At 37.8% G+C, this 24,615-nt stretch overlaps 1 protein-coding gene across 9 annotated transcripts in view; it reads left to right on the forward strand.

Moving 5' to 3' along the window:
* The window catches only part of TMEM117 (transmembrane protein 117), a 485,759-nt gene that overhangs the window by 67,674 nt on the left and 393,470 nt on the right, over nucleotides 1–24,615 (forward strand). For 7 of the 9 annotated variants that reach the window (XM_021092567.1, XM_021092568.1, XM_021092570.1 and 4 more), the window contains exon 3: nucleotides 12,329–12,461. The exons of 1 other annotated variant lie outside the window; for it this stretch is intronic. In XM_021092567.1, coding sequence (XP_020948226.1) covers nucleotides 12,329–12,461 — 133 coding nt within the window. One more of the 9 variants, XM_021092572.1, reaches the window with a different exon arrangement.

Consider the following 24,615-nt stretch of genomic DNA (forward strand, 5'->3'; position numbering starts at 1 on the left):
GATTGAACATTCTTGTTCCAGTCAGATTGCTTTTCCTAGCTATCAATAGAAATTCAGGAACTAGAGTACTTAAATTCTTCAGAGAAGTTTTTTCATGAGCTATGAAATATATACAGTCTGAGAAAGAAGTAACATCTGAACATCAGATTTAAATTAACATTAGCTGTCCTAGTCAATATCTACTCTGTTAAGTAGATATTTAATGAATTATGAAATTCTAGAGAAGAATTTTTGAAAGATTGAAATTAAGTGTTACTTGCATGTTTGAAAGAACTCCTTTATCAAACCTTTGGGACATAATACTCTTTATAAAAAGATGTTTGAATTACTGAATAATTTTTTTAGTAGCTTTAGTTTGAACTAATGAATAATTTTTTAATAGTTTTAGAATAATTCAAGTTTTATGCATCTTTAATATATTTTGAGAAGTTAAATAATTTTCAAGTTAAATATTTTATAAGGTCCATTTTTTATCCCTGTAACATTTGTAGTTATATACCTTTTTCATTTCTAATACCTTTTACTTCCTTCTCCCTTTTTTCTTCATCAATCTAGTAAGAGACCTGTCTGTTTTATAAGACAATTTTTTGGCTTTGTATTTTATTTTTACCTTCAATTTAATTAGTATTTGCTCTTATCTTTAATATCACCTTACAAGTTTATTCTCTTCTTATCCTTCCCTCTTAAGTGGAATATTTAGCTTATAGATGTTCAGACTTTCTTTTGTGATATAAGCAATTGAAGACTAAATCTCCCATTTTTAATGCTTTTGTTGCATTCTTTGTATTTGATATGGAATATTTTGAAAATCATTTAATTCCAAATATTCATTTCCATTAGAATTTCTTTTTTATACATGAGTTATTTGAAATGTTTCAAAATTTCTGAACCATGAGATATGGAAATTATTAAATTTTTGTTATTAATTTCTAATTGATTATGTTGTGTTTGGAAGTGTGTCTGTGTGATATGTAGTCTTTGAATTTTGCTGAGCTTTTTATAACATAATTTTTAAAGTTTTCAATGTACATTAGAAGAAAATAAGTATTCTCTAATTACTATATGCAGTGTTCAATATGTTATTAAATCACATTTAAATTTTATTATTCAAATATTCTGTTTCTTTATTAACTTTTTTGTCTGCATGACCTATCAATAAATAACAGAGGGTTGTTAAAATCTAACACTATGATAGTGGCTTTCCTAATTTTTTGCTCCAGTTCTATTAGATTTTGTTTTATATATTTTGAATCTGTCTTATTTGGTACCTATGATTTTAGTCATCATATTTACCTGGAGAGTTTAATATTTGTCATTATGTAATTATCCTCTCTACTCCTAATATAATTTTTTACTTTAAATATATTTTATCTAGAATTTGCACCCAGTCTAGCTTTTTTTCTGGTTAATTTTGTCTGGTAAATAATTTTATTCCTGATTACTTCCAGCCTTTCTATATTCTTATACGTCTCTTTCAAACATACATCATTGATTCTTTTCCTTCAGTTTTTTATCCTCTAACAATTATTGCCCTATCTAGTGATCAAAATATTGCATTCATATATATGAATATATATTTTTTATTTTTTTGCCTTTTAGGGCCATCCCTGAGGCCTTTGGAGGTTTCCAGGCTAAGGGTTGAATTGGAGCTATAGCCACTGGTCAATGCCATAACCACAGCAATGCCAGATCTGAGCTGTGCCTGCAACCTACACCACAGCTCCTGGCAATGCCAGATCCTTAACCACTGAGCAAGGCCAGGGATCGAACCTGCATCCTCATGGATCCTAGTCAAATTCATTTCCCTGCGCCACGATGGGAACTCCTACATTTATATTATGATGCGATTCTCCCACCATTTTTTGTGTTTTCTATTATTCAGGTTTTCCTTCTTTCTTCCCTTTTCTGAGAAGCAGGGAGGGAGGGTAATTGAATTTTGTTCATTTGTTTCTTTTGCTTCTCTATCTCTCCTCTACTCTTTCATTTTGTTTATAAGTTATGCTTTCAATATCTACTCTTTTAGAGGCTACCCTCGAAATTTTACCATTGTGGTGAAAAGATGAAGGCAAAAACTGAGGGCAGACCACAGGAAACATTGTCATTTATGCTGCAAGTGGAAGAGATGCCCCAAAAGTGATGACAATAATCAAGAAAGTAGAAGAACAAGAAGTGTTTGGTGTTAGGGAAGCCAAGGAAGTAGAGTGTCCAAAAGGACAGAGTGGGTGACTCTAATGTCAGGTATAACAGAGATATCCATAAGTTAAGGGTCAATATATTTCTGCAGCATTTGGCAATGGTGGGAGCCATTAACATTTACTATAACAATTTCAACGGAGTGTTCGCTTTGCAAGTAAGATCTCAGTGGGCGGGGGTGATGATTACTCTTTCTCGAAGTCTGGATGAGAAGGGAAATTGGATGGTTGATAGTTCAAAGACATGAGATCAAGACAGCATTGTTTTTAGAGTGGACTCAAGATGCCTTAGAGACAGAGGTCAGGGAATGAGGAGAAAGGGAGAGATTGGAAATACAAAGGAAAGAAAGGATGGCTGGTGAAGCAAGGCAATGAGAGAGGGTATGACTTTGAAAAGGCACATGTGGGATCCTTTGCAGGAGGAGCCCTGAGTCTTCTGAGAAACAAAGAATGAAAGTAGGAATAACAGTGAAAGTAGATAGTGGATGCATGTGAGTGGGAAGGAAGTTGAAGGAAATCATGTTTGGTGGTAACAGTATCTCCTTGAAATTGGGACTAAGGTCATACTCTAAAAGTGAAAGAGGCATATTAGAAGCTTTGTGGTGAAACTTGAAATGGTTGCTAAGGAGAATGGGAAAGAGAACTGACAAGGACAAGAAAAGATATTCATGTGCAGTGCTGGGAGAATCATGGTTATGTAGTAGCTTATCAACCCATTTGTGTAGCTTTTTTCAGTTTATTGAAATTGGAGAAAGCGAATTGTACCTATAATCAGAGTTGGGGGTTTTGCAAGAATAGAATAAGTATAGGGTACACAGGAAACAAGGGTGCTGGAAAAAAAATCTGGTAAAGAAAGCAGGAGCTTCATGCTGATGAGGAGGGAATAGATCTCAGGAGGTGGTTAATTGATGGGGAGGAAGTGGGGAGGAAGCGAAGCTTATAGAACTGCAGGGCTCCTCAGGCTCAGAGAGCAGGTGTAGTAAGAGCCAAGACAGAGGGTTTTTAGTCACACAGTGGACTATTGTTTGTTCATTTGTTTGATCATTTGTGTGTCCCTTTTTTTTTTATCTATTGGACAAATATTTATTTATTTAAAACATGCTAGGTGCCAATGCCACGGGGACACCAGTGGTGAAGAAGACAAATGTGGTCCTCCCTGTGTAGCAATTTATAGTAGGTATGGTGCACACACAGTAAACTATACAGGCTTGCGTCTTCTGAGGATGAGTGGTCTGAATGATGACTACATCATTGCCAACAAGGTTCTTTTTCCCCTTTATTTTTCTTGTAGAATGTTTCTTTTGGAGGACTTGAGAGTAGCTCTTAATTTCCCTTCTAGAATCTGCCCATCAGTATTTCACTCAAAAATTACTGTGTATTCTGCTGAGTACTAGAGATGTAAAGAAAGATAAGGAAATAAAATTTCCACTTGGGTCCTTTTTAAAATAATATCGTAAGTTTCGTTTTATTTATTCTTTACTTATGGTTGATTTACAATGTTGTGCCAATTTCTGCTATACAAGAAAGTGACTCAGTCATACATATGTATACGTGCTTTTTTTAAAATATTATTTTCCGCCATGGTCTATCCCGGGAGATTGGATATAGTTCTTGAGGAGAATGGGAAAGGGAACTGACATACAGGAGGACATTATTGATTATACATTCTAAATGTAATAGTTGGGATCTACTAACCCCAAACTCCCAGTCTCCCCTCTCCCCCTTGGCAACCCCAAGTCTGTTCTCTGTGTCTGTGAGTCTGTTCCTGTTATGTGGATAGGTTCATTTGTGCCATATTTCAGATTCCACATATAAGTGATATCACATGGTATTTATCTTTCTCTTTCTGATTTACTTCCTTTAGTATAATAAACTCTAGTTGCATCCATGTTGCTACAAATGACATTATTTTGTTCTTTTTTCTGGCTGAGTAGTATAACATTGTATATATACACCACACTTCCTCATTGATGGACAGTTATGTTATTTCCATGTCTTGGCTATTGTGAAAAGTGCTTCTGTGAACATAGGGGTTCATGTATCTTTTTGAATTATAGTTTTGTCCATACATATGCCCAAGAGTGGGGTTGTTGGATCATATAGTACTTATATTTTTAGTTTTCTGAGAAACCTCCATACTGTTTTCCATAGTGGTTGTACCATTATTCCCATCAACAGTGTAGTAGGGTTCCCTTTTCTCCACACCTTCTCTTGTTGCTTGTAAACTATTTAATGTTGGCTATTCTGACCAGTGCGAGGTGGTACCTCTTATAGTTTTGATTTGCATTCCTCTAATAATTAGAGATGTTGAGCATCTTTTCATGTGCACTTGGGCCATTTTAAATCCCATTCTTTCTTCCTTCTCAGGACTTTTGATTTATCTTGTATAAGATATAAGATACTGGTCACCTGGTATCTGGTAAGATAATACTAGCAGTAGTAATAAAACCCTCCAAAATATTGAATGACTGCATCTCAGTTGAATTTTGTACTCATATAAAGCCCAAATGTGGTAGATACCTCTGTTCTAAGTAGTGATTCAAGGACCCAAGGACCTTTCATCTTAGGGCTCTGCCTTTTTCAATAATTTGTTTGTTATATTTTCCTTGCAATTGTGGATCACTTTAGTGCAAGAGCACTAATTTCATCTGGCTGTAGGAATGGAACATGTGACACAGGCTTAGCAAATTATTGTTTTTCACAACTCTGACTTCAAGACCCAAACAAGCCCAAGTAGAGTTAATCACATGACTTTCTGCAGAAATGCTAGAACAAAAGAAGTATGCCTTATTCCCTAGACAGAAATGAAGACATATTCCTCAGGATTGCTGCAGTCATCCTGTGATTATAGAGAATATGTATGACTGTGTTGGAGAAGATGGCTAGACCCTGCCCTGAAGAAACAAAGCTGGGAAGTGGAGGCCTTAATCATATTGTTTGAGTGCTGGATCAAGCCTTTCTTGAAGGCATTTTACTGTTTAGTTAAACTAAATTTACATTGTTTTCTAAATGTTTAGGGTAAGGAGAAAATAATTTTTTGTTAAGGGAACAAATGGCCTTGTTAGAAAATATGAGAAGCCAATAAAGATAGATTTTTTTTTCTTTCTTTTCATGGCCACACCCATGGCACATGGAGGCCCTGGCCAAGGGATCAGATCCAAGCTGCAGTTTTGACCTGTGCTGTAGCTGTGGCAATGCAGTGCTGGATCCTTTAAACCACTGTGAAGTGCAGGAGATCCTACCTGTGTTCCAGAGCCTCAGAGATGCCAGGCAATCCCATTGCACCGTAATGGGAACTCCAAAATAGACTTCTTATAACTTAAGCTTCTTGTTAGCTTTTTTTGTTTTATTTTTCATTTTTGTCTTATTTTTTAATTTAAAATGATATTTAACTTTCATCTTTGGTAATACCATTTTTTGGAGTGCATCTGAAGTCTAAGTGTTCTATAATAATTAAAAGCAAGGGCTTTGGAGTTCTCTGGGGGCTTAGCAATTAAGGATCTGGCATTTTCACTGCTGTGGCACAATTCGCTCCTGGATCCCTGGCTTGGAAACTTCTGCATGTCTCAGGCACAGCCAAAACAAAACAAAACAAAACAAAAAAAGAGCAAAGACTTTGGAACCATTGTTTTGGTTATTTGCAATGGAAACTATTCTTATTGGTATATAGAATGACTCTTATGCTGACTTTGACTGCTTTTTGACCCCTACAAATTAAATATATTCCTTTCAATAACTGCAGATTACATTTGTTTCTTATGTACGTGTATGTATACATAAGTGTATGCAGGTATACAATATATATATTTGGTTGGCCACATCATATGTAGATTTTGGAACCGAAGACTTAATGGATAGTATACTCATTTAGGTTTGGAGTCCTCTTGAGTAAGATGCCTCTTTTCCTATTTCCTGGTCAGGATAGTATGTGTAATGCCACACTTTCCCCTCTAAATTAAATAAATCTCACTCAGAGTTCCTGCTTACTGAAGTGAACTGAGTGTACACATTGGTAATTTTTCAGAGTTTTTAAAAAAATCTTTAGAGTTTAAAGCAGTCCAGGCTTATAGGGATCCTGGAAACAAATCCTTGAGTCTGCATTTACCTTCCCCCCCGCTCCTATTGCTGTGTGGGTGGTAGTCCCCTGCCTCCTGTTTGGCACTAGGATGCTATCAAGACAGTGTAAGTTTGCAACCTCAGGAACTTCCTGGGTGAAATCTGAAACTGGCTCCCAATACCTGGAGGGAAGCAAAGACCAGAGAATGAAGCAGACCGCTGGAGATTGGTTAGGCTTGTCTTGGGCAGCTGCAAGGCAAGTCATCTCTGTACCCGCCACCAGAGTCCAAGTTGATCTGGAGGGGTTCAGTTACGCATTCTGTCCAGATGGGCTCAACAACACACAGCTCTTTAAAGACTGCCTTCTTGAAAACAGATTTCACTGCAGGAAGGGTGGGCAGAGCATCCATTGCAAGGCCAGGGGAGAGGGTGAGGCGCCTCTGATTGCCTGAGTACAGCTCTTGGGTCAGCCAGCTGTCATGTCCTCTCAGTGACCTCACCAAGAGATGTCTGGGATCCTACCCAGGTCATTACATTCCTTCTGAAGGTGGGTGGCTGCTCTACTGGCCTCTTCCTTTGGAGCTGGCTCAGACTCCGTACCTGACTTCCAAGGCCTTCACTGTCATCCATGGGATCAAACCGAAATAGGGTTCTGCTACCTTGGAGGCCAAAATATTTGTGAATGAATGAATGAAAGAATATCAGTGAATCTGGCAGCCCTCACTCTGTCCAGTCTTGCCTTAGCAACCACCCAGGAGTACCCCCATCTCTTATCCGGAAGCGCAACACTTCCACTCTTCCTCTGAGACCATTTAGTTTATTTATTTGTTTACGGTCTCCTTGTGAAAACCACTCCTGAAGAAAAGGGACCCAGAAGTTAGAATAAAAAGTCTGACTGTGAGGTAAAAAGGAAATGTTCCTTGACATTCTTTTGCTGATGAGAACACAGCAGCAAAAAGCCAAGAAACCAACCAAGTAGTTTCTCCATAATTTTCTTACACTTTACCTCTGTTTCCCACAATATATGTGAGCTCATCATATGTGTGTGTATGTGTGTGTGTATTTTTTTTTTTTTTGTCTGCACCCACAGCATATGCAAGTTCCTGGGCCAGGGACTGAATCTGAGCCTCAGCTGCAACCTATGCCGCAGCCGTGGTGATGCTGGATCCTTAACCCACTGCACTGGGCTGGAGATGGAATCCGCACCACTGCAGAGACAGTGCTGGATCCTTAACCTGCTGCACCACAATGGGAATTCCTCATCATATATATTTTAATATGCTTTTAGGTCATTGTCCATGTTTGAATTTTATGACATTATAGTGGTTCTAAACTTACTGTCTCTCCGGGGAAGAGTCTGAGATTCTAGGCTATTTCAGTTCACTTTAACTAATACTCATGAAGATCAAACCCTGTGCCTTCCAGCCCTCACCTCCAATACATATGTAGGCTTGTATACCACCTGAATGCTTCATTGTTTTAAGATTTATTTTCCAATTTCCTTGACCATATCAAAGGTGATGTTCCATACAACCAAGATTATATTTTATTAGTAACATAAATCTGTACTCAGATTTACAAATATCTGCGATTAAAATAAAAGTCATTTATCACCTTGTCTGCTGACAAGGTGTACCCCTCTTAGTGACTGATGTCTTCTACTTCTTTTGACCTATAAAGACCGTTTTCACTCAGTTATCTCCTGAAACTCCTTTCAAGAAAAGTGTTAAAAAACTTCTCAATTCTGTGACCCATAGGAAAGGTGGCAAATAACTTATTATCCAAACCAGTACACTTCAGAAAGGAAGAGGGCACGATTAATAATTATGCCAGGACAACAGTTATGAGCCACTACTGTTGCAGAGAAACCAAATGTATGGTCACCCTACAGGGCAATGATAGTACATTTTGATGTGATATCCTCAGATAATGCTGAGGTTCTTGGTTTGATTAGATTGCATGGGAAGTCAACTGATAGCAGTCTATGTATACATGCTTCTAGCATTAGGATGGACTCTCAATGAGTTAACCATGAAGCAGCTTAATCGGAGATTTTTTATATGTGATTGACTCAATGTTTTGGTCACACCAGTTCTGGCCTTAATATATTGCAGCACTTTTATTGTGTATTTCAAGTGAAGTTCAAGCTGTGTTAACCTGCCATTTTGTTTTAAGACTCTAATGACTGAAATTAGTGCCAGACAATGAGTTCGGCAATGACAGCATAAATGGTACTGTCACATTTTTCATTTTACTAACTCTGTATTATTTCAGCCATGTGCAGTCAATCCACTATTTTTTATTTTGCAAAGCACTCCTAAGTCACCAGCATTATTATTTGACTTGTAAAGTACATCCATTAGTGGATTTTTTGACATATGCATATGTTAAGAAGGAAATGCACATTTTAATTTTCAGGATCTCTAATTGCTGGTCTTAGCAGTTCTTCAGTATCAACTGCTGAATTAAAGAAATGTCTTGGTTTCAGGCTGAAGGTCTTGCAGCAAAGGCAACATTGAGTCCACCAGTCTAAAATAAGATCACATTTTATTAAATACCCAAATGATGGTTGACTTCAGACACCTTCCTGCCTTGCTCACAGCTGTTCTCTCCAGCAGCTAGAACCACTAGCTGGCAAGTAATAAGCACGTTACTTATTTGTTCAGTGGATGAATAATATTCTTTGCAGTTTGCTTTAAGGTATTTGTAGCATGAGTTTTTGACTCTCAAGCATTCTGTGTCTAATTTCTATTTATAATATTCCTGCCAATGTGTAGTATGGAAATTTGCAAATCCCTGGCTTTCCATAATTATTGATTCAGTTAATCAGCAAGTTCTGTAAGACTGTAGTTTGCAGTGTTAGTGTTCTTTGCTTCAGTAGAACATTTTCCACAGTCTTCTTTCAGTTATAATTCAGGCTCCCTGACTTTCAGATTTGTCCTTTGCTTTTCATGTGCAGGCCAATAAACCAGATAATGTAACCAAATCTCCCCTTTTTGCTCCATTTAAAGTTCTTGCAAGGGTAATGTTTCTCTTAGCCTGGCTTCCAAATGAAATCTAATGTGCTATTTTCATGAAAGAAAGGGACAAAGGAAATTTTAGTAGTTAAGTCTTAAAAGATGATTTCTTCCTATATTGTCACCTTCATGAGAGCTACTATCTGTCCCTAGAGAGATAATTTCCAGATGGAAATATACATGTTTTTCCCATAACTTTGGCATACCATCAAAAAAGGGAGTCTCTTCTCCAGTAAGAAATGCTACTGTTAAGATTTCAGACCTACGCTATTTTTATTGCAGTTCCCATATGTGAATCGTCTTCCTCATCAGTGATTAGATACACTTTCTCTTAGGAGAAGCCAGGCTGACTTATGTTTATTTTCTTCTCAATCTCATATTGGTTTGTTTGTCTGTTTTCTCTTCCTCCCCTTTCAGGATAGTAGTGCTCTGAGTTCTCATTCTATTATAAATCAAAATATTTATCTGAACTAATTATGACATTAGTAATTTTTACTTCAGTGTTCATCCTTATACATTTTCCTCCTGGATGTATTTGCATTTTATTATTTTTTTCTGTTTATGGCCACACCTGGGGCATATGGAAGTTCCTAGGTCAGGGGCCTACGCCACAGCCACAGCAATGCTAGATCAGAGCTGCATCTGTGACCTGTGCTGCAGCTTGAGGCAATGCCGGATCCTTAACCCACTGAGCAAGGCTAGGGATCCAATCTGAATCCTCAGAGACTAGGTCAGGTCCTTAACCTGCTGAGCCACAATGTGAACTCTGAAGCATTTGCATTTTAACATTATTTTTTATTATTATTTTTATTGAGGCATAGTTGGTGATATTATGTATGTTACAGATGTATAGTATAGTGATTCATAATGTTTAAAGATTATACTCTATTCATAGTTATAAAATATTGGCCATATTCCTTAAGTTGTACAATATATCTTTGTAGCTATAGCTTATTTTATACATAATAGTTTTTCTTCATAATTTCCTACCCTTATATTGCCCCTCACCACTTTCTTCTCCCCACTTGCAACCACTAGTTAGTTCTTCGTATCTGTCTGTTTCTTTTTTATATTTAGTACTTGGTTTCATATTTTAGATTCCACATATAAGTGATATTAGACAGTATTCATCTTTCTCTGATGTGTTTCACTTAGCATAATACTCTCCAAGTCCACCCATGTTGTTGCAAATGGCAAAATTTCATCCTTTTTATAGATAAGTAATATTCCATTAATATTCTTTTATCCATTAATCTGTTGATGGACCCTTAAATTGCTTCCATATCTTGGCAATTGTAAATAATGCTATGGAGTACGTGTATCTTTTTGAATTAGTATTTTTGGTTTTTTTGGATATATACTCAGGAGTGGAATTACTGAGTTATATGGTAGTTCTATTTTTAGTTTCTTAAGAAAGCTCTACACTGTTTTATGTAATAGCTGCACCAATCCACTTTACTACCAACAGTATGCAAATGTTCCCTTTCTTCCACATCCTTACCAACATTTGTTATTTGTGTTCTTTTGGCTTTTCTGACAGGTCTGAGGTGATATCTCATTGTGGTTTTGATTTACAAATATTGAGCATCTTTTCTTTTTTCTTTTTCTTTTTGTCTTTTGTCCTCTTTTAGGGCCACGCCCACGGCATACGGAGGTTCCCAGGCTGGGGTTTAATCATAGCTCTTGCTGCCAGTGTACACCAGACCACAGCAACGCGGGATCCAAGCTGGGTCTGCAACCTGCACCACAGCTCATAGCAACGCTGGATCCTTAACCCACTGAGTGAGGCCAGGGATTGAACCCGCAACCTCATGGTTCCTAGTTGGATTCATTTCTTCTGTGCCGTGATGGGAACTCTGATATTGAGCATCTTTTCATGTGCTTACTGGATATCTGCATGTCCTCTTTGAAAAAAATATCTTCAGTTCTTCTGCCCATGTTTTTTAAATTGGGTGGTTTGTTTTTTGATATTGAGTTGTGTGAGCTGTTTATATATATTGGATATTAGCCCCTTATCAGTCATATAATTTGCAAATATTTTATCCCATTCTGTAGGCTGTCTTTTCATCTTGTCCATGGGTTCCTTTTCTAATTTTATCAATTATCTTTGTAAATGGAATTTTAGGCATCAGGGTAGAAATTATGTTTTTCTAGGAGCCACACTAACTCCAGAACACATGTACATGCCACGAGGCCCCACACACCCCACATACTTGGGCACCAGCCTGTATGTGGGTTTGTTTATTTATTTATATATTTTCTTTTTATGACTGCTCCTGTGCAGGGGTTGATGGGCTAGGGGTTGATTTGGAGCTGCAGCTGCTGGCCTATGCCACAGCCACGGCAACACCAGATCCAAGCTGCGTTTGCAACCTGCACTGAAGCTTAGGGCAACTCTGGATCCCTAACCCATTGAGCAAGGCCAAGAATCGAACTCACATCCTTAGATACATCTTGTTGGGTTCTTATCCCACTGAGCCACAACGGGAACTCCATAGGTATTTTAACTAAGAGTACAGCCAAGCCTTCTGTCTCTTATGACAGAGACTTTATTTTTACTGTTCAGTGTTTTCAAGTACCTTTACAACTGGATCTTCTTATTAGTGAAGTCTACCTTGGTTTTATCACCTGGCCAGGACTGGGAATGGGTCTGTGGAAGCAAAGGGGATTTATACAGAATTTATGTAACATTTTTACCATTTGCCTTGCTTAAATACTTTCAAAAGGAGTGAACCAAAAACGTATTTGTGAAATAAAAATAGCAGGTAATAGTGTTCTAATTAGTCTTGTTTTCATACCAGCATAATGAGTGATGTCTGTATACCAGATTCTCATGCTAGTTTAGTATTCTTTGCTCAGACTGATGGTATGGGGGTAATCTTAGATTTCATCACTTATTTACAAAAGGTCAGAAAGGATATTAGTGGTTTCACCATAGGATAAGTCCTAGGGCAAAGACTGCAGAATATTAATGAGACAATAGAGATTTCACCAAAATAAAGCTGAGCTGAATGAATTTTGAGTTACAGTGTACATTGATTTCCCATGCTATTTATGTTGCAGGTCAGTTGCTCCGGTTAAAAATGTTTCGAGAAGACCATGGGTCATGGATGACAATGTTCTTCAGCACAATTCTGTTTCTCTTCATATTTTCTCACATATACAACACGATTCTTCTAATGGATGGGAACATGGGGTAGGTTACCTTTCCCCTTTCTACTGTGGTGAGTGTTATATTTGGAACTTGTAAGAATTCAGTACTTTTTTTAGTTTGTAGCAGCCTACATCTTCATTACAAATATTCTACCCTAATAGGGATAATCTGTGCGTTTTTCTTTTTTAGAACATGTAGCATCTTTTCTCCAAGGAGCTTATAGCATTTTACAACACTTAACTGTGCTCCTTGTTCTTTAGGTCTTCTCCGTGCGGTGGTTTGAGAGTAGGTACTAATTCTGTTGTAATGACAGAGAATATGAGCATCAGAAAATCTTATTGACTTGTTTATATTCACAGGATTATTAGAGCTGTGCTAAGATGAAGGACTCTGGGTTTACAATTCCATTGCTCTACTATGTGTGGCTCAATTAAAGTGTTTGATACTAGTGGTATTTAAAAAAAACTCTCTTTTTGGCAGTTCGAACAGCAAGGCCTTTGTTATAATAGGCTGTTTTTAAAAGTGGGCCACCCTGTATTAAATACAGGGTTGTAATCTATACTTATCAAGTCACTAATCAGATCACCATGGCATGAAGATGTGCTAACAAGTAGATTGTAGGTTTTTTTTTTTTTTTTAAATAACTTTCTCCAGTTCTTGGTTTGCTCTTTGTAAGTGTTAAGGGCAGAATATAAGGAGAATGGCTTAACTTACAGTGTTAAGAATTAGATTAGTGACAATAATAAACCGCTTTAGATATTTGATGTGCCCCGAAATAGTTCCTGAGGAAGGTTTTGATCTAACCTCTGCAATAGATTGGCTAGCCAGCTAATGTCCTTTTCTTCTACATGCAGGCTAGGAGAGATTGTCAGCCAGTTCTCTAGTGCAATTGTTTTGATGTTATATGTATAGATTTTAGCCACCACTGTTCAATACTGAGAGGGATAGCTCAATTAAAATGTTATTGTTTTCCCTCCCACCAGTAAAGGAGATGAATAGTAAAGGAAAAGCATGTATTTACAAGGTTTATACTTTAGTTCATGCTTACAAGAAGTAAATTCAAGAATGTGATGGTAGGTCACATGTTTATTAGGCTTTAGGAAGTTATCAAAATGCATTGTAATTACTTCTTGGGCTTTGAATGATGCCATTCATACCAAGTCTATTTTTAATTGTGGAGTTACAGATTCTAACCCATGGCTAGTCAGAAAAAGCCTGAGCCTTAGAGCAGTGCTTGTATAATGGAACAGGCAATGGTGTTCTTAGAATTATCTAACAAAGTCAAAAGCCTCTCTGAGAAGAATGGTGCATGCTCAGCACTGGGTCCAGAAGAGGAAGGGATCTATTTGAAACTCTCTTCAAGTTGTTGCAGGAAATAAAATATTAAATAGTGTATGTACATAAACCATATCCTTTACTTGGAAGTTGACTTTTCATCTAATTCTACCTTTTTTTTTTTTTTAATATGGAGCTAATGAGGTCTGTGCTAACTGGAAGTGCTTATTCTGAGTAAAGAAGCAAATTTAAAGATAATTAAATGTCATAATAGATATTTCTTGCCACATTGCAAAACACCCAGTAGCTAATAATAAAGCTAATTTTATTTTATTTTTATTAAAGTATAGTTGATTTACAATGTTTCTTCAATTTCTGTTGATAAAGCTAATTTCAGTGAGAACTAACAGTTTTTGACCATTCAGGAACAGACATGAATGGTTTCAAACCTCCCAATGACTCACTGCAATAAGTATTTTTATTATTTCCACTTTATAGATCAAGAAACTGAGGGCTAGAAAGGTTTCATCACTTGCCCAAGATTACATTATGATTAAATCTCTATTTTGAACAAAAATAGAGACGGAGTTGAGCTATGAAGTGGTGAATTCCAGTAATACTGCCTGCCTTTAGGTTGGCCCAGATTCCTTGGAGGGTTGATCCTGTTGTCTATTAATGTTTCTTTGTGTTTTTACCATTCAAATTGAATTTGAAAATTGAAAGGAGGAGGAGGTGTGTGCAGGAAATAAGAGAAGAGTTACTCTAGAATTTATGTGCATCTGTCTTAAGTAAAATTGAAGGTGATTCTCTTACTGCCAGACTAAATACAGTATTCCATATTCTTATATGACTCTTGAGCTTCTCACCAATATGCCTCATGTTTGTTGAAAGGATCTTTTCTTGACAGGACATCTTCAATGGGGCCACTTTTCAAAAAATTCAAAGCCAGGGACAAATGTTTTAGTTCTACAGATGTAACAATTGAATTGCCATTTATAAAGGATGCATGATCCACTGTTATGTCACATGCCGTTTGAACTAGTGAGCACTTTAATGTAGGCATGCAAACCTGGCATACGATTAGTTCTTAAAGCAAGTGAATACGACTGTGCCTTGGGGGTGCTTCAGGAGACCCCATGTTCTCTGAAGCATTGCCCCATCCTGTTTAGGGCAGGGAATGATGGACCCAGAAGCTACAGAAAGGACAGTAGGCACACAGATATCATGACTGGTTTTATATCAGAGGGTTGCTGGTGGTAGAGGGGAATTCTGGATTCTTTACACTGATTTGCACTGAGGATTCCAAACTGTGCTGATCTGTGGATCTGTCTAGGACTGTCGGTCTAGAACCATACCAAAAAGGGTTTCAAGGATTTTCTATGACAGCTAGACTTGTATTTCTGCATTGTAGGACTCTCTTCTCAAACAGAAGCCTTCAGGCTTACAAAGGGTGGTTGTAGGGTTTTAGAGAGGAAAAAGGAACTTTCCCTAGAATGACTTGCTTTTTTTTTTTTTCTCTTTTTCCCCCCAATTTTAGGATTAGTTATAAGTTTAGGGTCAGTCAGTGTCCACTGATCTCTTGTTACAGAAAACAAAATCACTAAGTTTATCAGACCAGAACCTTGATCGTTTTAGCCAGAGTTGACTTGATGAGAGTCGCGTTGCCTGCTCCTGTAGTGCTCGTTACAGCGGATTCCCTGAAGTATATACACACCCACTCTTGTGACTTTGGCCCTCAGTGGGCAGCCAAGTTGAGAGGCAGTGTGGTGGAGAGGGAAAGGGGCAGTTCCAGATGGGCTCAAGCGACCAGTGCTCAGACTATCCATAATTCCTCCACTACCGGGAAGTCTCTTCTCACCTCTGCTTCTCATTCTGCCCCTCCACACCTCATGCCACCAAATTGCTGCTGTCATAACCACTTTATTCTTAAGTCACCCAGACAAAACTAAGTTCATCTTCCGTAAGTGTGTGAGGTTCTGTGCAGAGAAGGCTCTCATCCTGGGCAGAGTTTTACATCCAGACATTTGATGAACAAATCCCTTTACACAATGTGGAAGACTAGTTAACCTGAAGCCTCTCTGCCTACAAAACCTTTAGAAATGCTGAAAAATATCATGCAGCCTTAGATTCTCTTTTTCTCCCTCATTTAGTTTTGTTTATCATTTTAAAATTTTATTGAAGCATGGTTGATTTACAATGTTGTGTTAATTTCTGCTGCACAGAAAAATGATTCAGATACACACACATTATTTTTATTTTTATTTTTTATTTTATTTTTTGTCTTTTTAGGGCTGCACATACCGCATATGGAAGTTCCCAGGCTAGGGGTATAATGGGAGCTGCAGCTGCCGGCCTACGCCACAGCCACAGCAACACCAGATCCGAGCTGCGCTTGTGACCTACACCACAGTTCATGGCAGCGCTGGATCCTTAACCCACTGAGTGAGGCCAGGGATCGACCCGCATCTTCATGGATGCTAGTCAGTTCGTTCCCACTGAGCCACAGCAGGAACTCCTATACATTCTTTTTCATATTCTTTTTCATGATGGCTTATAATAGAATATTGAATTTAGTTCCTTGTGCTATGGAGTAGGACTTGGTTGTTTATCCATCCTATATATACTAGTTGCATTTGCTAATTCCAAACCCTCAATTCTCCTCCCCATTTTTATTTTTTAGATGTGATTCACATTGATTGAGTGGTTTGAAATATAGCTGAAGGTCAATATTATGTCAGTTTCAGGTGTACTGCATAGTGTTTTGATATTGCATACATTATGAAATGATCACTGCAAGTCTAGTAAGCATCTGTCCCCATATGCAGTTATATTATTGACCATATATTACCTTATTCTGTATATTATATTCCTGCAGCTTATTTATTTTATAACTTGAGGTCTGTACCTCTTAGCCCCTTTCTGTTTCACCCACATCATCTCCTTTCTGTCTGGCAACCACCTTTTTGTTCTCTGCATCTATAACTGTTTTCATGTTGTTTTGTTTGTGTCTTTTTTTTTTTTTTTGTCTTTTGTCCTTTTAGGGCCACCCCTGCAGCATATGGAGGTTCCCAGGGCAGGGGTCTAATCAGAGCTGTAGCCGCTGGCCTACACCAGAGTCGCAGCAACGCCACATCCCGAGCCGCGTCTGCAGCCTACACCACAGCTCATGGTAACGCTGGATCCTTAACCCACTGAGCAAGTCCAGGGATCAAACCCGCAACCTCATGGTTCCTAATCAGTTTTGTTTTCGCTGCACCACAACAGGAACTCCCTTTTTTTATTTTTTACATGGCACATGAAAGCGAGTCATACAGAGTTTGTCTGATTTATTTCACTTGGCATAATACCCTCTAGATCTGTCCATTGCAATGGCAAAATGTCATTTTTTTTTTAGGACTAATATTCCATTATATATATGTGGTATGTGTATATTCTTTATCCCTTCATCTATGGATGGGTTGACTCCATATTTTGGCTATTATAAATAATACTGCAACGAACATTGCTGTGCATGTATCTTTTCAAATTCATATTTTTGTTTTGGGGGGGGTATAATTTCACCCAGAAGTGAAATTGTTAGATTATAGGGTAGTTCTATTTTTCTTTTTTTGAGGAGCCTCCGTATTGTTTTCCCTAGTGACTGTGCCAATTTACATTCTCACCTACAGTGAGACCGTTCCCTTTTCTCCACATCCTTGCCAGCACTTGTTATTTGTTGTCTTTTTGATGATAGCCATTCTGACAGGTGTGAGGTGATACTGTGGTTTTGATTTGTATTTCCCTATAATTAGTGGCGTTGAAAATCTTTTCATGTGCCTGTTGGTCATCTGTGTCTTTGGAGAGATGTCTCTTGAGGTCCTCTGCTGACTTTCAAATCTGTTTGTTTTGTTTTGTTTTGTTTTGTTTTGTTTTGTTTTTTAATGTTGACTTGTATGAGTTCTTTGTATATTTTGAATATTGACCCCTTATCAAATATGTTGTTTTGAAATGTCTCCCATTGGGTAGGCAGTCTTTTTGTTTTGTTGCTAGTTTCCTTCACTGTGCAAAAAGGCTTTTCACTTTGATGTAGTCCTATTTGTTTATTTTTGCTTTTGTTTCCGTTGCCTGAGGAGACAGATTCAAAAAATATTGCTAAGACTTCTGTCAAAGAGCTTACTGCCTCTTTCCTTCTGGGAGTTTTGTGGTCTCAGGTCTTACATTTAAGTCTTTAATCCATTTTGAGTTTATTTTTGTATATGTGTGAGAAAGTAGTCTAGTTTGATTGTTTTGCTTGTAGCTGTCCAGTTTTCCCAGCACCCTGATAGACCCTTCATAGATGCATTGCTGGGTTTACCCAAAGGTCAGAAAAAACCCCAAGGCCAAGAATGAAGAAAAATCTGAACACCAGCACAGTGAGCCTCTGAGGTGACACTTAGTGACTCAAAGACTCGGGTTTTAACTCTCATGTCAGGATAAGTAATAAACATTCATTCATTTATGTAAGTGAGACACTGAAACAGAAGTCCCCACAGTGGATGGTCCTATTACTGAGAAAAGATGGACTGGAAAACATATAACCACCAGCACGGGTCGTATCTAGGAAGTTGTCTGACTTAGACTGGGCTGTGGGTGGACAACACAAAACTTCCAGGAACTCACAGACACAGGTGTGGGTTTAAGGTTTTCATAAACATTGTCTTTGGATTTTAGAACCCCCAGACTCCCCTGGCCATTCTCTTTCCCTGGTTTCACATTTCTCTTTCTCTCTGGAGCACCCTTCACCACAATAACTTACAGAATTCCTTTGGTTCCTTATACAGAGCAATTTAGTTCCCTCTCTTCTCAACATGTGTCCACTTTGATCTGTCTGAGACTTTTCCTTTCATAACCAAAATCGATGCATGTTCCATCTCACCAATACTCTGAGATGAATGCTGCTGACTTCTCAGATTACAAAGGGCCTGCTCCCACAGCGTTTGGGTTTTGCAGTGTTTTTAAAATAGCAATTGTCCTTTCTCCTTTCATTCAACTGTATGTTTAATTAACTCTCTTGGGAGAGAAAAGGGAAGATACGCAAAGAAAAAGAGGCAAAGCCATCAACCAAGTTAAAATTAGGGTGATTAGCAGTCACAGTTCAATAGTGTACTGCATTGTTTCCATACAGGACTGAAGCCCCGAGACTGCGGGACATCAATAGAAAGAACTATGAAACCACCATCTCCCCGCATTTCCAGGACTTTACTAACACACGATTCTAAATGACTCTCTCTCCAATGTTTAAAACGTTTCCTCTGTGTTCACTAGATGTCCTAAATCCAATCTACTAGAAACTTTCTGTTGGTAAAAAGGGAGAGCTGTGCTTCCAAGTCCAGGTTGAGGACTTTACTGACAGAAACCCAGTGCGTCAGGTGGGGCTGGGAAGGGCTTTGTGTGTTTGGACTCTAAACCTTTTTGGACATTGTCTTTCTCAAGAACTTCTTAGTTATGGGATTTTTATGGCATCCATAGTATTAAGCCCTAATTTAGGAAAGACTTGCTTGGTCTTTTCAAAGAGTGCATGCCTCCAAAGGGAACACAGGTGTCTTGTGTAAGGAATGAAGCAGCGGGAAAGCAGAGCATTCGCACCACAGTTGAGGTTTTGAAAAAGATTCCGAAAAGAGCCACTTGATGGCAGCAAAGAGCGTGTTTTCCACGCGTTTCACTGTCTTGCAGGCAGGGATTTTCTCCTTTGAAAAGAAGAGGTCCTCCTTCTGAATTCTGAAACTTGGTGTTGAAATAGTCACGTTCTTAGTGGTTGGTGGGCTTTTTAAAGAAATCCACCTAATGAGCTCTATCATAAGCACTTCTTTTGTGATGTGCTTGTTCCCCCTTTATATTCTAAATCAGGTTTATATAATAGTTCATATACACATAGCACATAGTACACATGCACATCTATATGTTTATAGACTTCCTCAAGAAATGCAAGGATAAATATTGTCTTTAGCACTGAGGAAATTAGACCCTCAACTCACTGATTACAATTTCTCCATGAACTAGATTAAGTTTCCCAAGAATGCTTACTATTTAGGGTAAGCTGTGAAGAAGCCGATTGTTTTCTAGTGTTAATCACAAAGAAAAGTTTTTATTACTTTCCTGATACCAAGCCTTTTCCAGAGGAGTTTCATAAATATTAATTAACTTATCAATATGTGTTAAGTATTGCAGGCACAGAATTGGAAAGACAAAATGATTCGGGCAATTTTGAAAATAAATATTAGTATTTATATTCAGGACCTAAAGAAATGACAAGTAAGAATCAGGTGGTGACTGTAAGGAAAGTGGAATAGACTGTTTCTCCTGTTTCTTCCTCATAAATTTTGGTAAGAAATTCTGTGGCGCACTCACTGGATGAGCGCAGTGAGCACTCTCAGTGAGGGGGGGTGATGAGGCTGGTTGAGGGAAGGTGACAGGAGGGACTATTTGAAATCAACCCTTTTTAAAAATCTAAACTGCATGGCTTCTGTGTACAGAGGGGGCAGCCAAAGCAAACGAGGTTGAAGAGGAAAAACAGGGAGAAATACAGTGAGAGATTAGCACACCTCTGTCTATAGGTTGCATTGAAATTGTTCAAGATGCATGTACACAGCAGACCTAGACCTTAGCTTGTCACACTCTTATCCTTATTTTTTTTGAAGAATGACCATATTCTGGTCCATCAGTGTGTGCATCCATTATATCAGAAAAGACTGATTTTTTAGCCTCCAGTTTCTATTGCCAGGGATGTAGGTTTTAGCACATTAGTTTGCCCAATGCTGAACTACCCTTTGATGGAAAAAAATCAGGGTGAAATTTTACTCCAGATGGTATTTTTTCTTTACTAAGTTCACTGTTTTTAAAACCCTCACTCATGCTTTCAGATTCCTTAATCAGACATTCCCCCCTTAGTCATCATTGGCCTAAAAGTAGGAGCCCTGGTACAGGTTTTTATTTTTCAGAGCCATGATTTTCAATCTTGCTCTTTAAGTACAAAGCTGGTTGGCCTGCTCTCATTGTTTACACAGGTAGCTTCATTCTGTCTAAGGCAGGAATGTGTGTGAGTTTGTTTATTCAGTTTGAAAGATGCTAGATTTATTTTTGGAAATGACAAGAAAGAATTTAAATAGTCTTTAGTAATGTTTTTGTATGACCCAAACTGACAAAATTGCTGAAGTACAAAGCTATCCATTTAAATTGTAGCAAATAAAAAAAAAAAAGTCTCTGATATTATTCTTTGTGTGTGTGTGTGCTTTTTAGGGCCTCATGTGCAGCAAATGGAAGTTCCCAGGTGAAGGGTCAAATAGGAGCTACAGCTGCTGCCCTACAACACAGCCACTGTGACACCAGATCAGAGCTGCATCTGCTTCCTACACCACAGCTCATGGCAATGCTGGATCCTTAACCCACTGAGCGAGACCAGGGATTGAACCCACATTGTCAAGGATACTAGTTGGGTTCATTACCGCTGAGCCGCAAAGGGAACTCCTGATATTACTTTCAGTGGTGGGTCATAAAACACTGGATGTAGGGATGGGTAAATGATGGAGACCTGGGGCCGGGTGCAGAAGCTGGGGTGGGGAGAAAGCCTCGCTGGAAGCATTACTGCAGCCTGAAAGTACTTGAATCAATAGCTGAAAAGCTTGATTGGCTGCTAATACAAGACTGAATGCAAATTCTGCTGGAGTGGTGCTTTAAATAATTTGTTGGCTTCACTCTTAATTAGGCTAAACATTGACTTGCTTGTATGTTTAATTCACAATAATAGCACAATTAATTACTAAGGCTGGGAGGAAGGGGCAGAGCTGGTTGCCCAGAATGGACTGGTATGAAGAAAAGCTGGAAATGAATGGCTAAGTCTGGTTGAGAGGGCTGACCCCATGGGGCACTGGAGGGAGGGAGGGGTGGGGGGAGGCTTGGTGAGAGAGAAAGGAAGGGAGGGATGGAGGGAGGGGGAGAGACAGACAGACTTGTTTAGCCTGAGGCAGTGTAGCAACAGGGCTGAGGTGGCTGGTTTTAATGTTATTTGGTTACACGTTACTTGATTTTGATAGTACAAAGTTAAAATAGCGCAGCATGTTCAAATTGTCACCGATTTACCTTTAGTGGTGTCCAAATTGATGAAGTTTCAAAACACTAATGAAAAACAGTCAGTGTTGCATTCTTATTACTCAGTGGTTGTACATTATTATCTGTCCAGAATCTACACTGATTTGTTACACTTAGGAGGTGTTCTGTGATCATGGTTCACAGTTGCTGATTTCAACTTTCTCATGAAACAGTTTATCAGCTTATTACTTGGAAAGAATTCTGATCCAGGAGTCAGATATCTGGATTGTAGCCCCATCTTAGCTAATTACTGGCAAAAATAACTCAGAAAAGTTATCCAGTTTCCTTTTTTTTTTTTTTTTAAAGAAATGAATTATGGTAGGGTTCTTATTAGCATTAGTGTTAGCATTCTTCTTCTTCTGGAAAAGCATGCCTTCTACACTGGAGAAACAAACTAAATTTACGATTGTGGAGTTCCTGTTGTGGCTCAAGGATAACGAACCCGACTAGTACCCATGAAGATATGGGTTCAATCCCTGGTTCTACTCAGTGGGTTAAGGATCCATGGTCGTCATGAGCTGTGGTGTAGGTCACCAACATGATTTGGATTCTGCATTGCTGTGGCTGGCACCTGCAGTCCGATTTGACCTCTAGCCTGGGAACTTCCATATGCCACAGGTATGGCCCGAAAAAGCAAAACAAACGAAACAAGAAAAAGACTATAAAAAATCTTGGTTGCCTTTAGGCAATGTGGTGAAGTAGAAACAGTGTGTGCTTTTGTCCTGACACCCTGCAGCTGTGTGACCTTAGGTGCCTTCCCTTCCTGAGCCTGAGTTCCTCCAGCATGAAATGAAGATATTGGTGCCTACCTTAGTGTTGCTGTGATAATCAGACATAACAGTGTATGCAAAAACAATTGATGGGATGCCGCCACATAAGGAGCTCCCGATAAATGCTAGTTGCTGTTATGATGATAGAAAACATATAGTTTCTCAAATATTTTAGCTTTCATTAAACTTTGATTGTTATAATAACAGTAAATACTTTGGAAAATGTAGTGATGTAATTTGATGATGTAATTTATGGCAATGATCTTACATTACCATAAAATTATAATAATTATTATCAGGTTCTTAAAAAATGCCCAAATGAATGCCTGGAACCAAGAGGTCTTCAATAAAAATTAATTTCCTATGCCATGAAACCTAATGCATAATCTTAAATTTACTTAAGAATGAAGTTAGTACATGGACTATATAGCACGAGCCTTGAATGCTATAGAAATGCATCTTTATGAATACACTTAAGCTATTCTTTCTTTTATTTTTCATCCATGAAAAGTAAATACAGAAATCTAATGATAATATTTCACTAGGATTCAAAAAAGGAAGTCAAACATATATTAAGTTACTAAATGATTATTTGCTAATTTTGACTTTTTTAGAAAGGGAAGTTTTGTGGAATTATGGATGACATCATGGAAATTAATGACAGTGGTCTGTGTGTGTGCATGTTTTGTGTGTGTATCTGTTATCTAGGGACCTGTATAAAACAGTAAAAATCTTTAAGTTCCATCTCAATTCCTTTTCCTCAGTAATGAACATGCAGGAAATAAATACTTTCCAGACATGAAAAATTGATGTACATGATAGCCCAAGGCTCAAGGTTTACCAAAAGTTATACAGTTTAATAAATTAATGCCAGATAACCCAGCACTAATTTAGGAAATGACATTTCTGTGACAAGGTATCCCATTTGTAATCTGTTAACCCCATAGTTATTCTTGAGGGTTTGATGAAAAACAGTATACAGAATTCTGTTGATAAACATCTCTTATCATTCAAAAAGTTCCTTGTTCCAGTGATATCAGTTGCAGCACAATTATATACACTGCTCGGGCTGCTGGGTTTGGAATGTCTACAGCTTCTTTTGCACCAATGCAGGAAGATAATGAGTTTTTCATGGGGGAGGAAAGCAAGCCTGCATGTGCTTTCCTCAAGGAGATGCTGCAGCTGGTTAACTTCTATTTCAGTTTCCCTTAGGCTACCAGGAGTGTACCCAGCACTCTATTTTTTCTTCTAGAGAAGTAAATGTGCATAAAAAAGTTAGTGTCAAAAGACATAGAAGGGCATAATAATAATTGTAATATTGAAATTCCTTACAAATGGGGTACTCAAAGATCAATGCACATGGAATGAATATCCTTAGCGAATTAAAAAAAACTACGTTATAATAAGAGATGAATAATCCTTTATAATAAACCAACAAAATAAAAAATTGAAGGAAGTAAAGGAGTATTGGATTTTGACTTCTATTTTTGTAGCCTACCTATTTTAATTCTCTCTCCCTAAAATGCATATTTTAAAAGATCGGAGGATGGTTTCCAGGTATGTTGCAAAGAATAAAATATTCAACATCATGTGTATTAGCAGGAATAAATATATATCACATATAAAATAATTATATTCTTTTAGCAAAGATTTAATAGATGTGTTTACTTCAAGACTGTCCATATACTATCTACAATGTATATTCTGTTTTTTTATGTATTATAAAATATATATTATATAATAGTACACATTCAATATACTGTTTTACATATATGTGTATATATGTAGAAAATATTAATTATTGGGTAATCAAATCTATTTATTAATTAAACCATTTACTTTTATTAGATAATTTGATGGGCAAACATAAAGCTAAGTACCAGAATAAACCACTGATGATATAGTTATGAGTAACTACCCAGGAAGGAGAAATTGCAGCAATATGTATACACTGACCTTACAGAGTCATCTTAATTGAATATGTGGATGTACACAAAACTGAGAAATACACAAGATTTTGTAGGTGTTGAACGAGCAACAGATGTGAT

The sequence above is a fragment of the Sus scrofa genome, chromosome 5 (assembly GCF_000003025.6).
Source record: "Sus scrofa isolate TJ Tabasco breed Duroc chromosome 5, Sscrofa11.1, whole genome shotgun sequence".
In the NCBI taxonomy this organism is placed as follows: Eukaryota; Metazoa; Chordata; class Mammalia; order Artiodactyla; family Suidae; genus Sus; species Sus scrofa.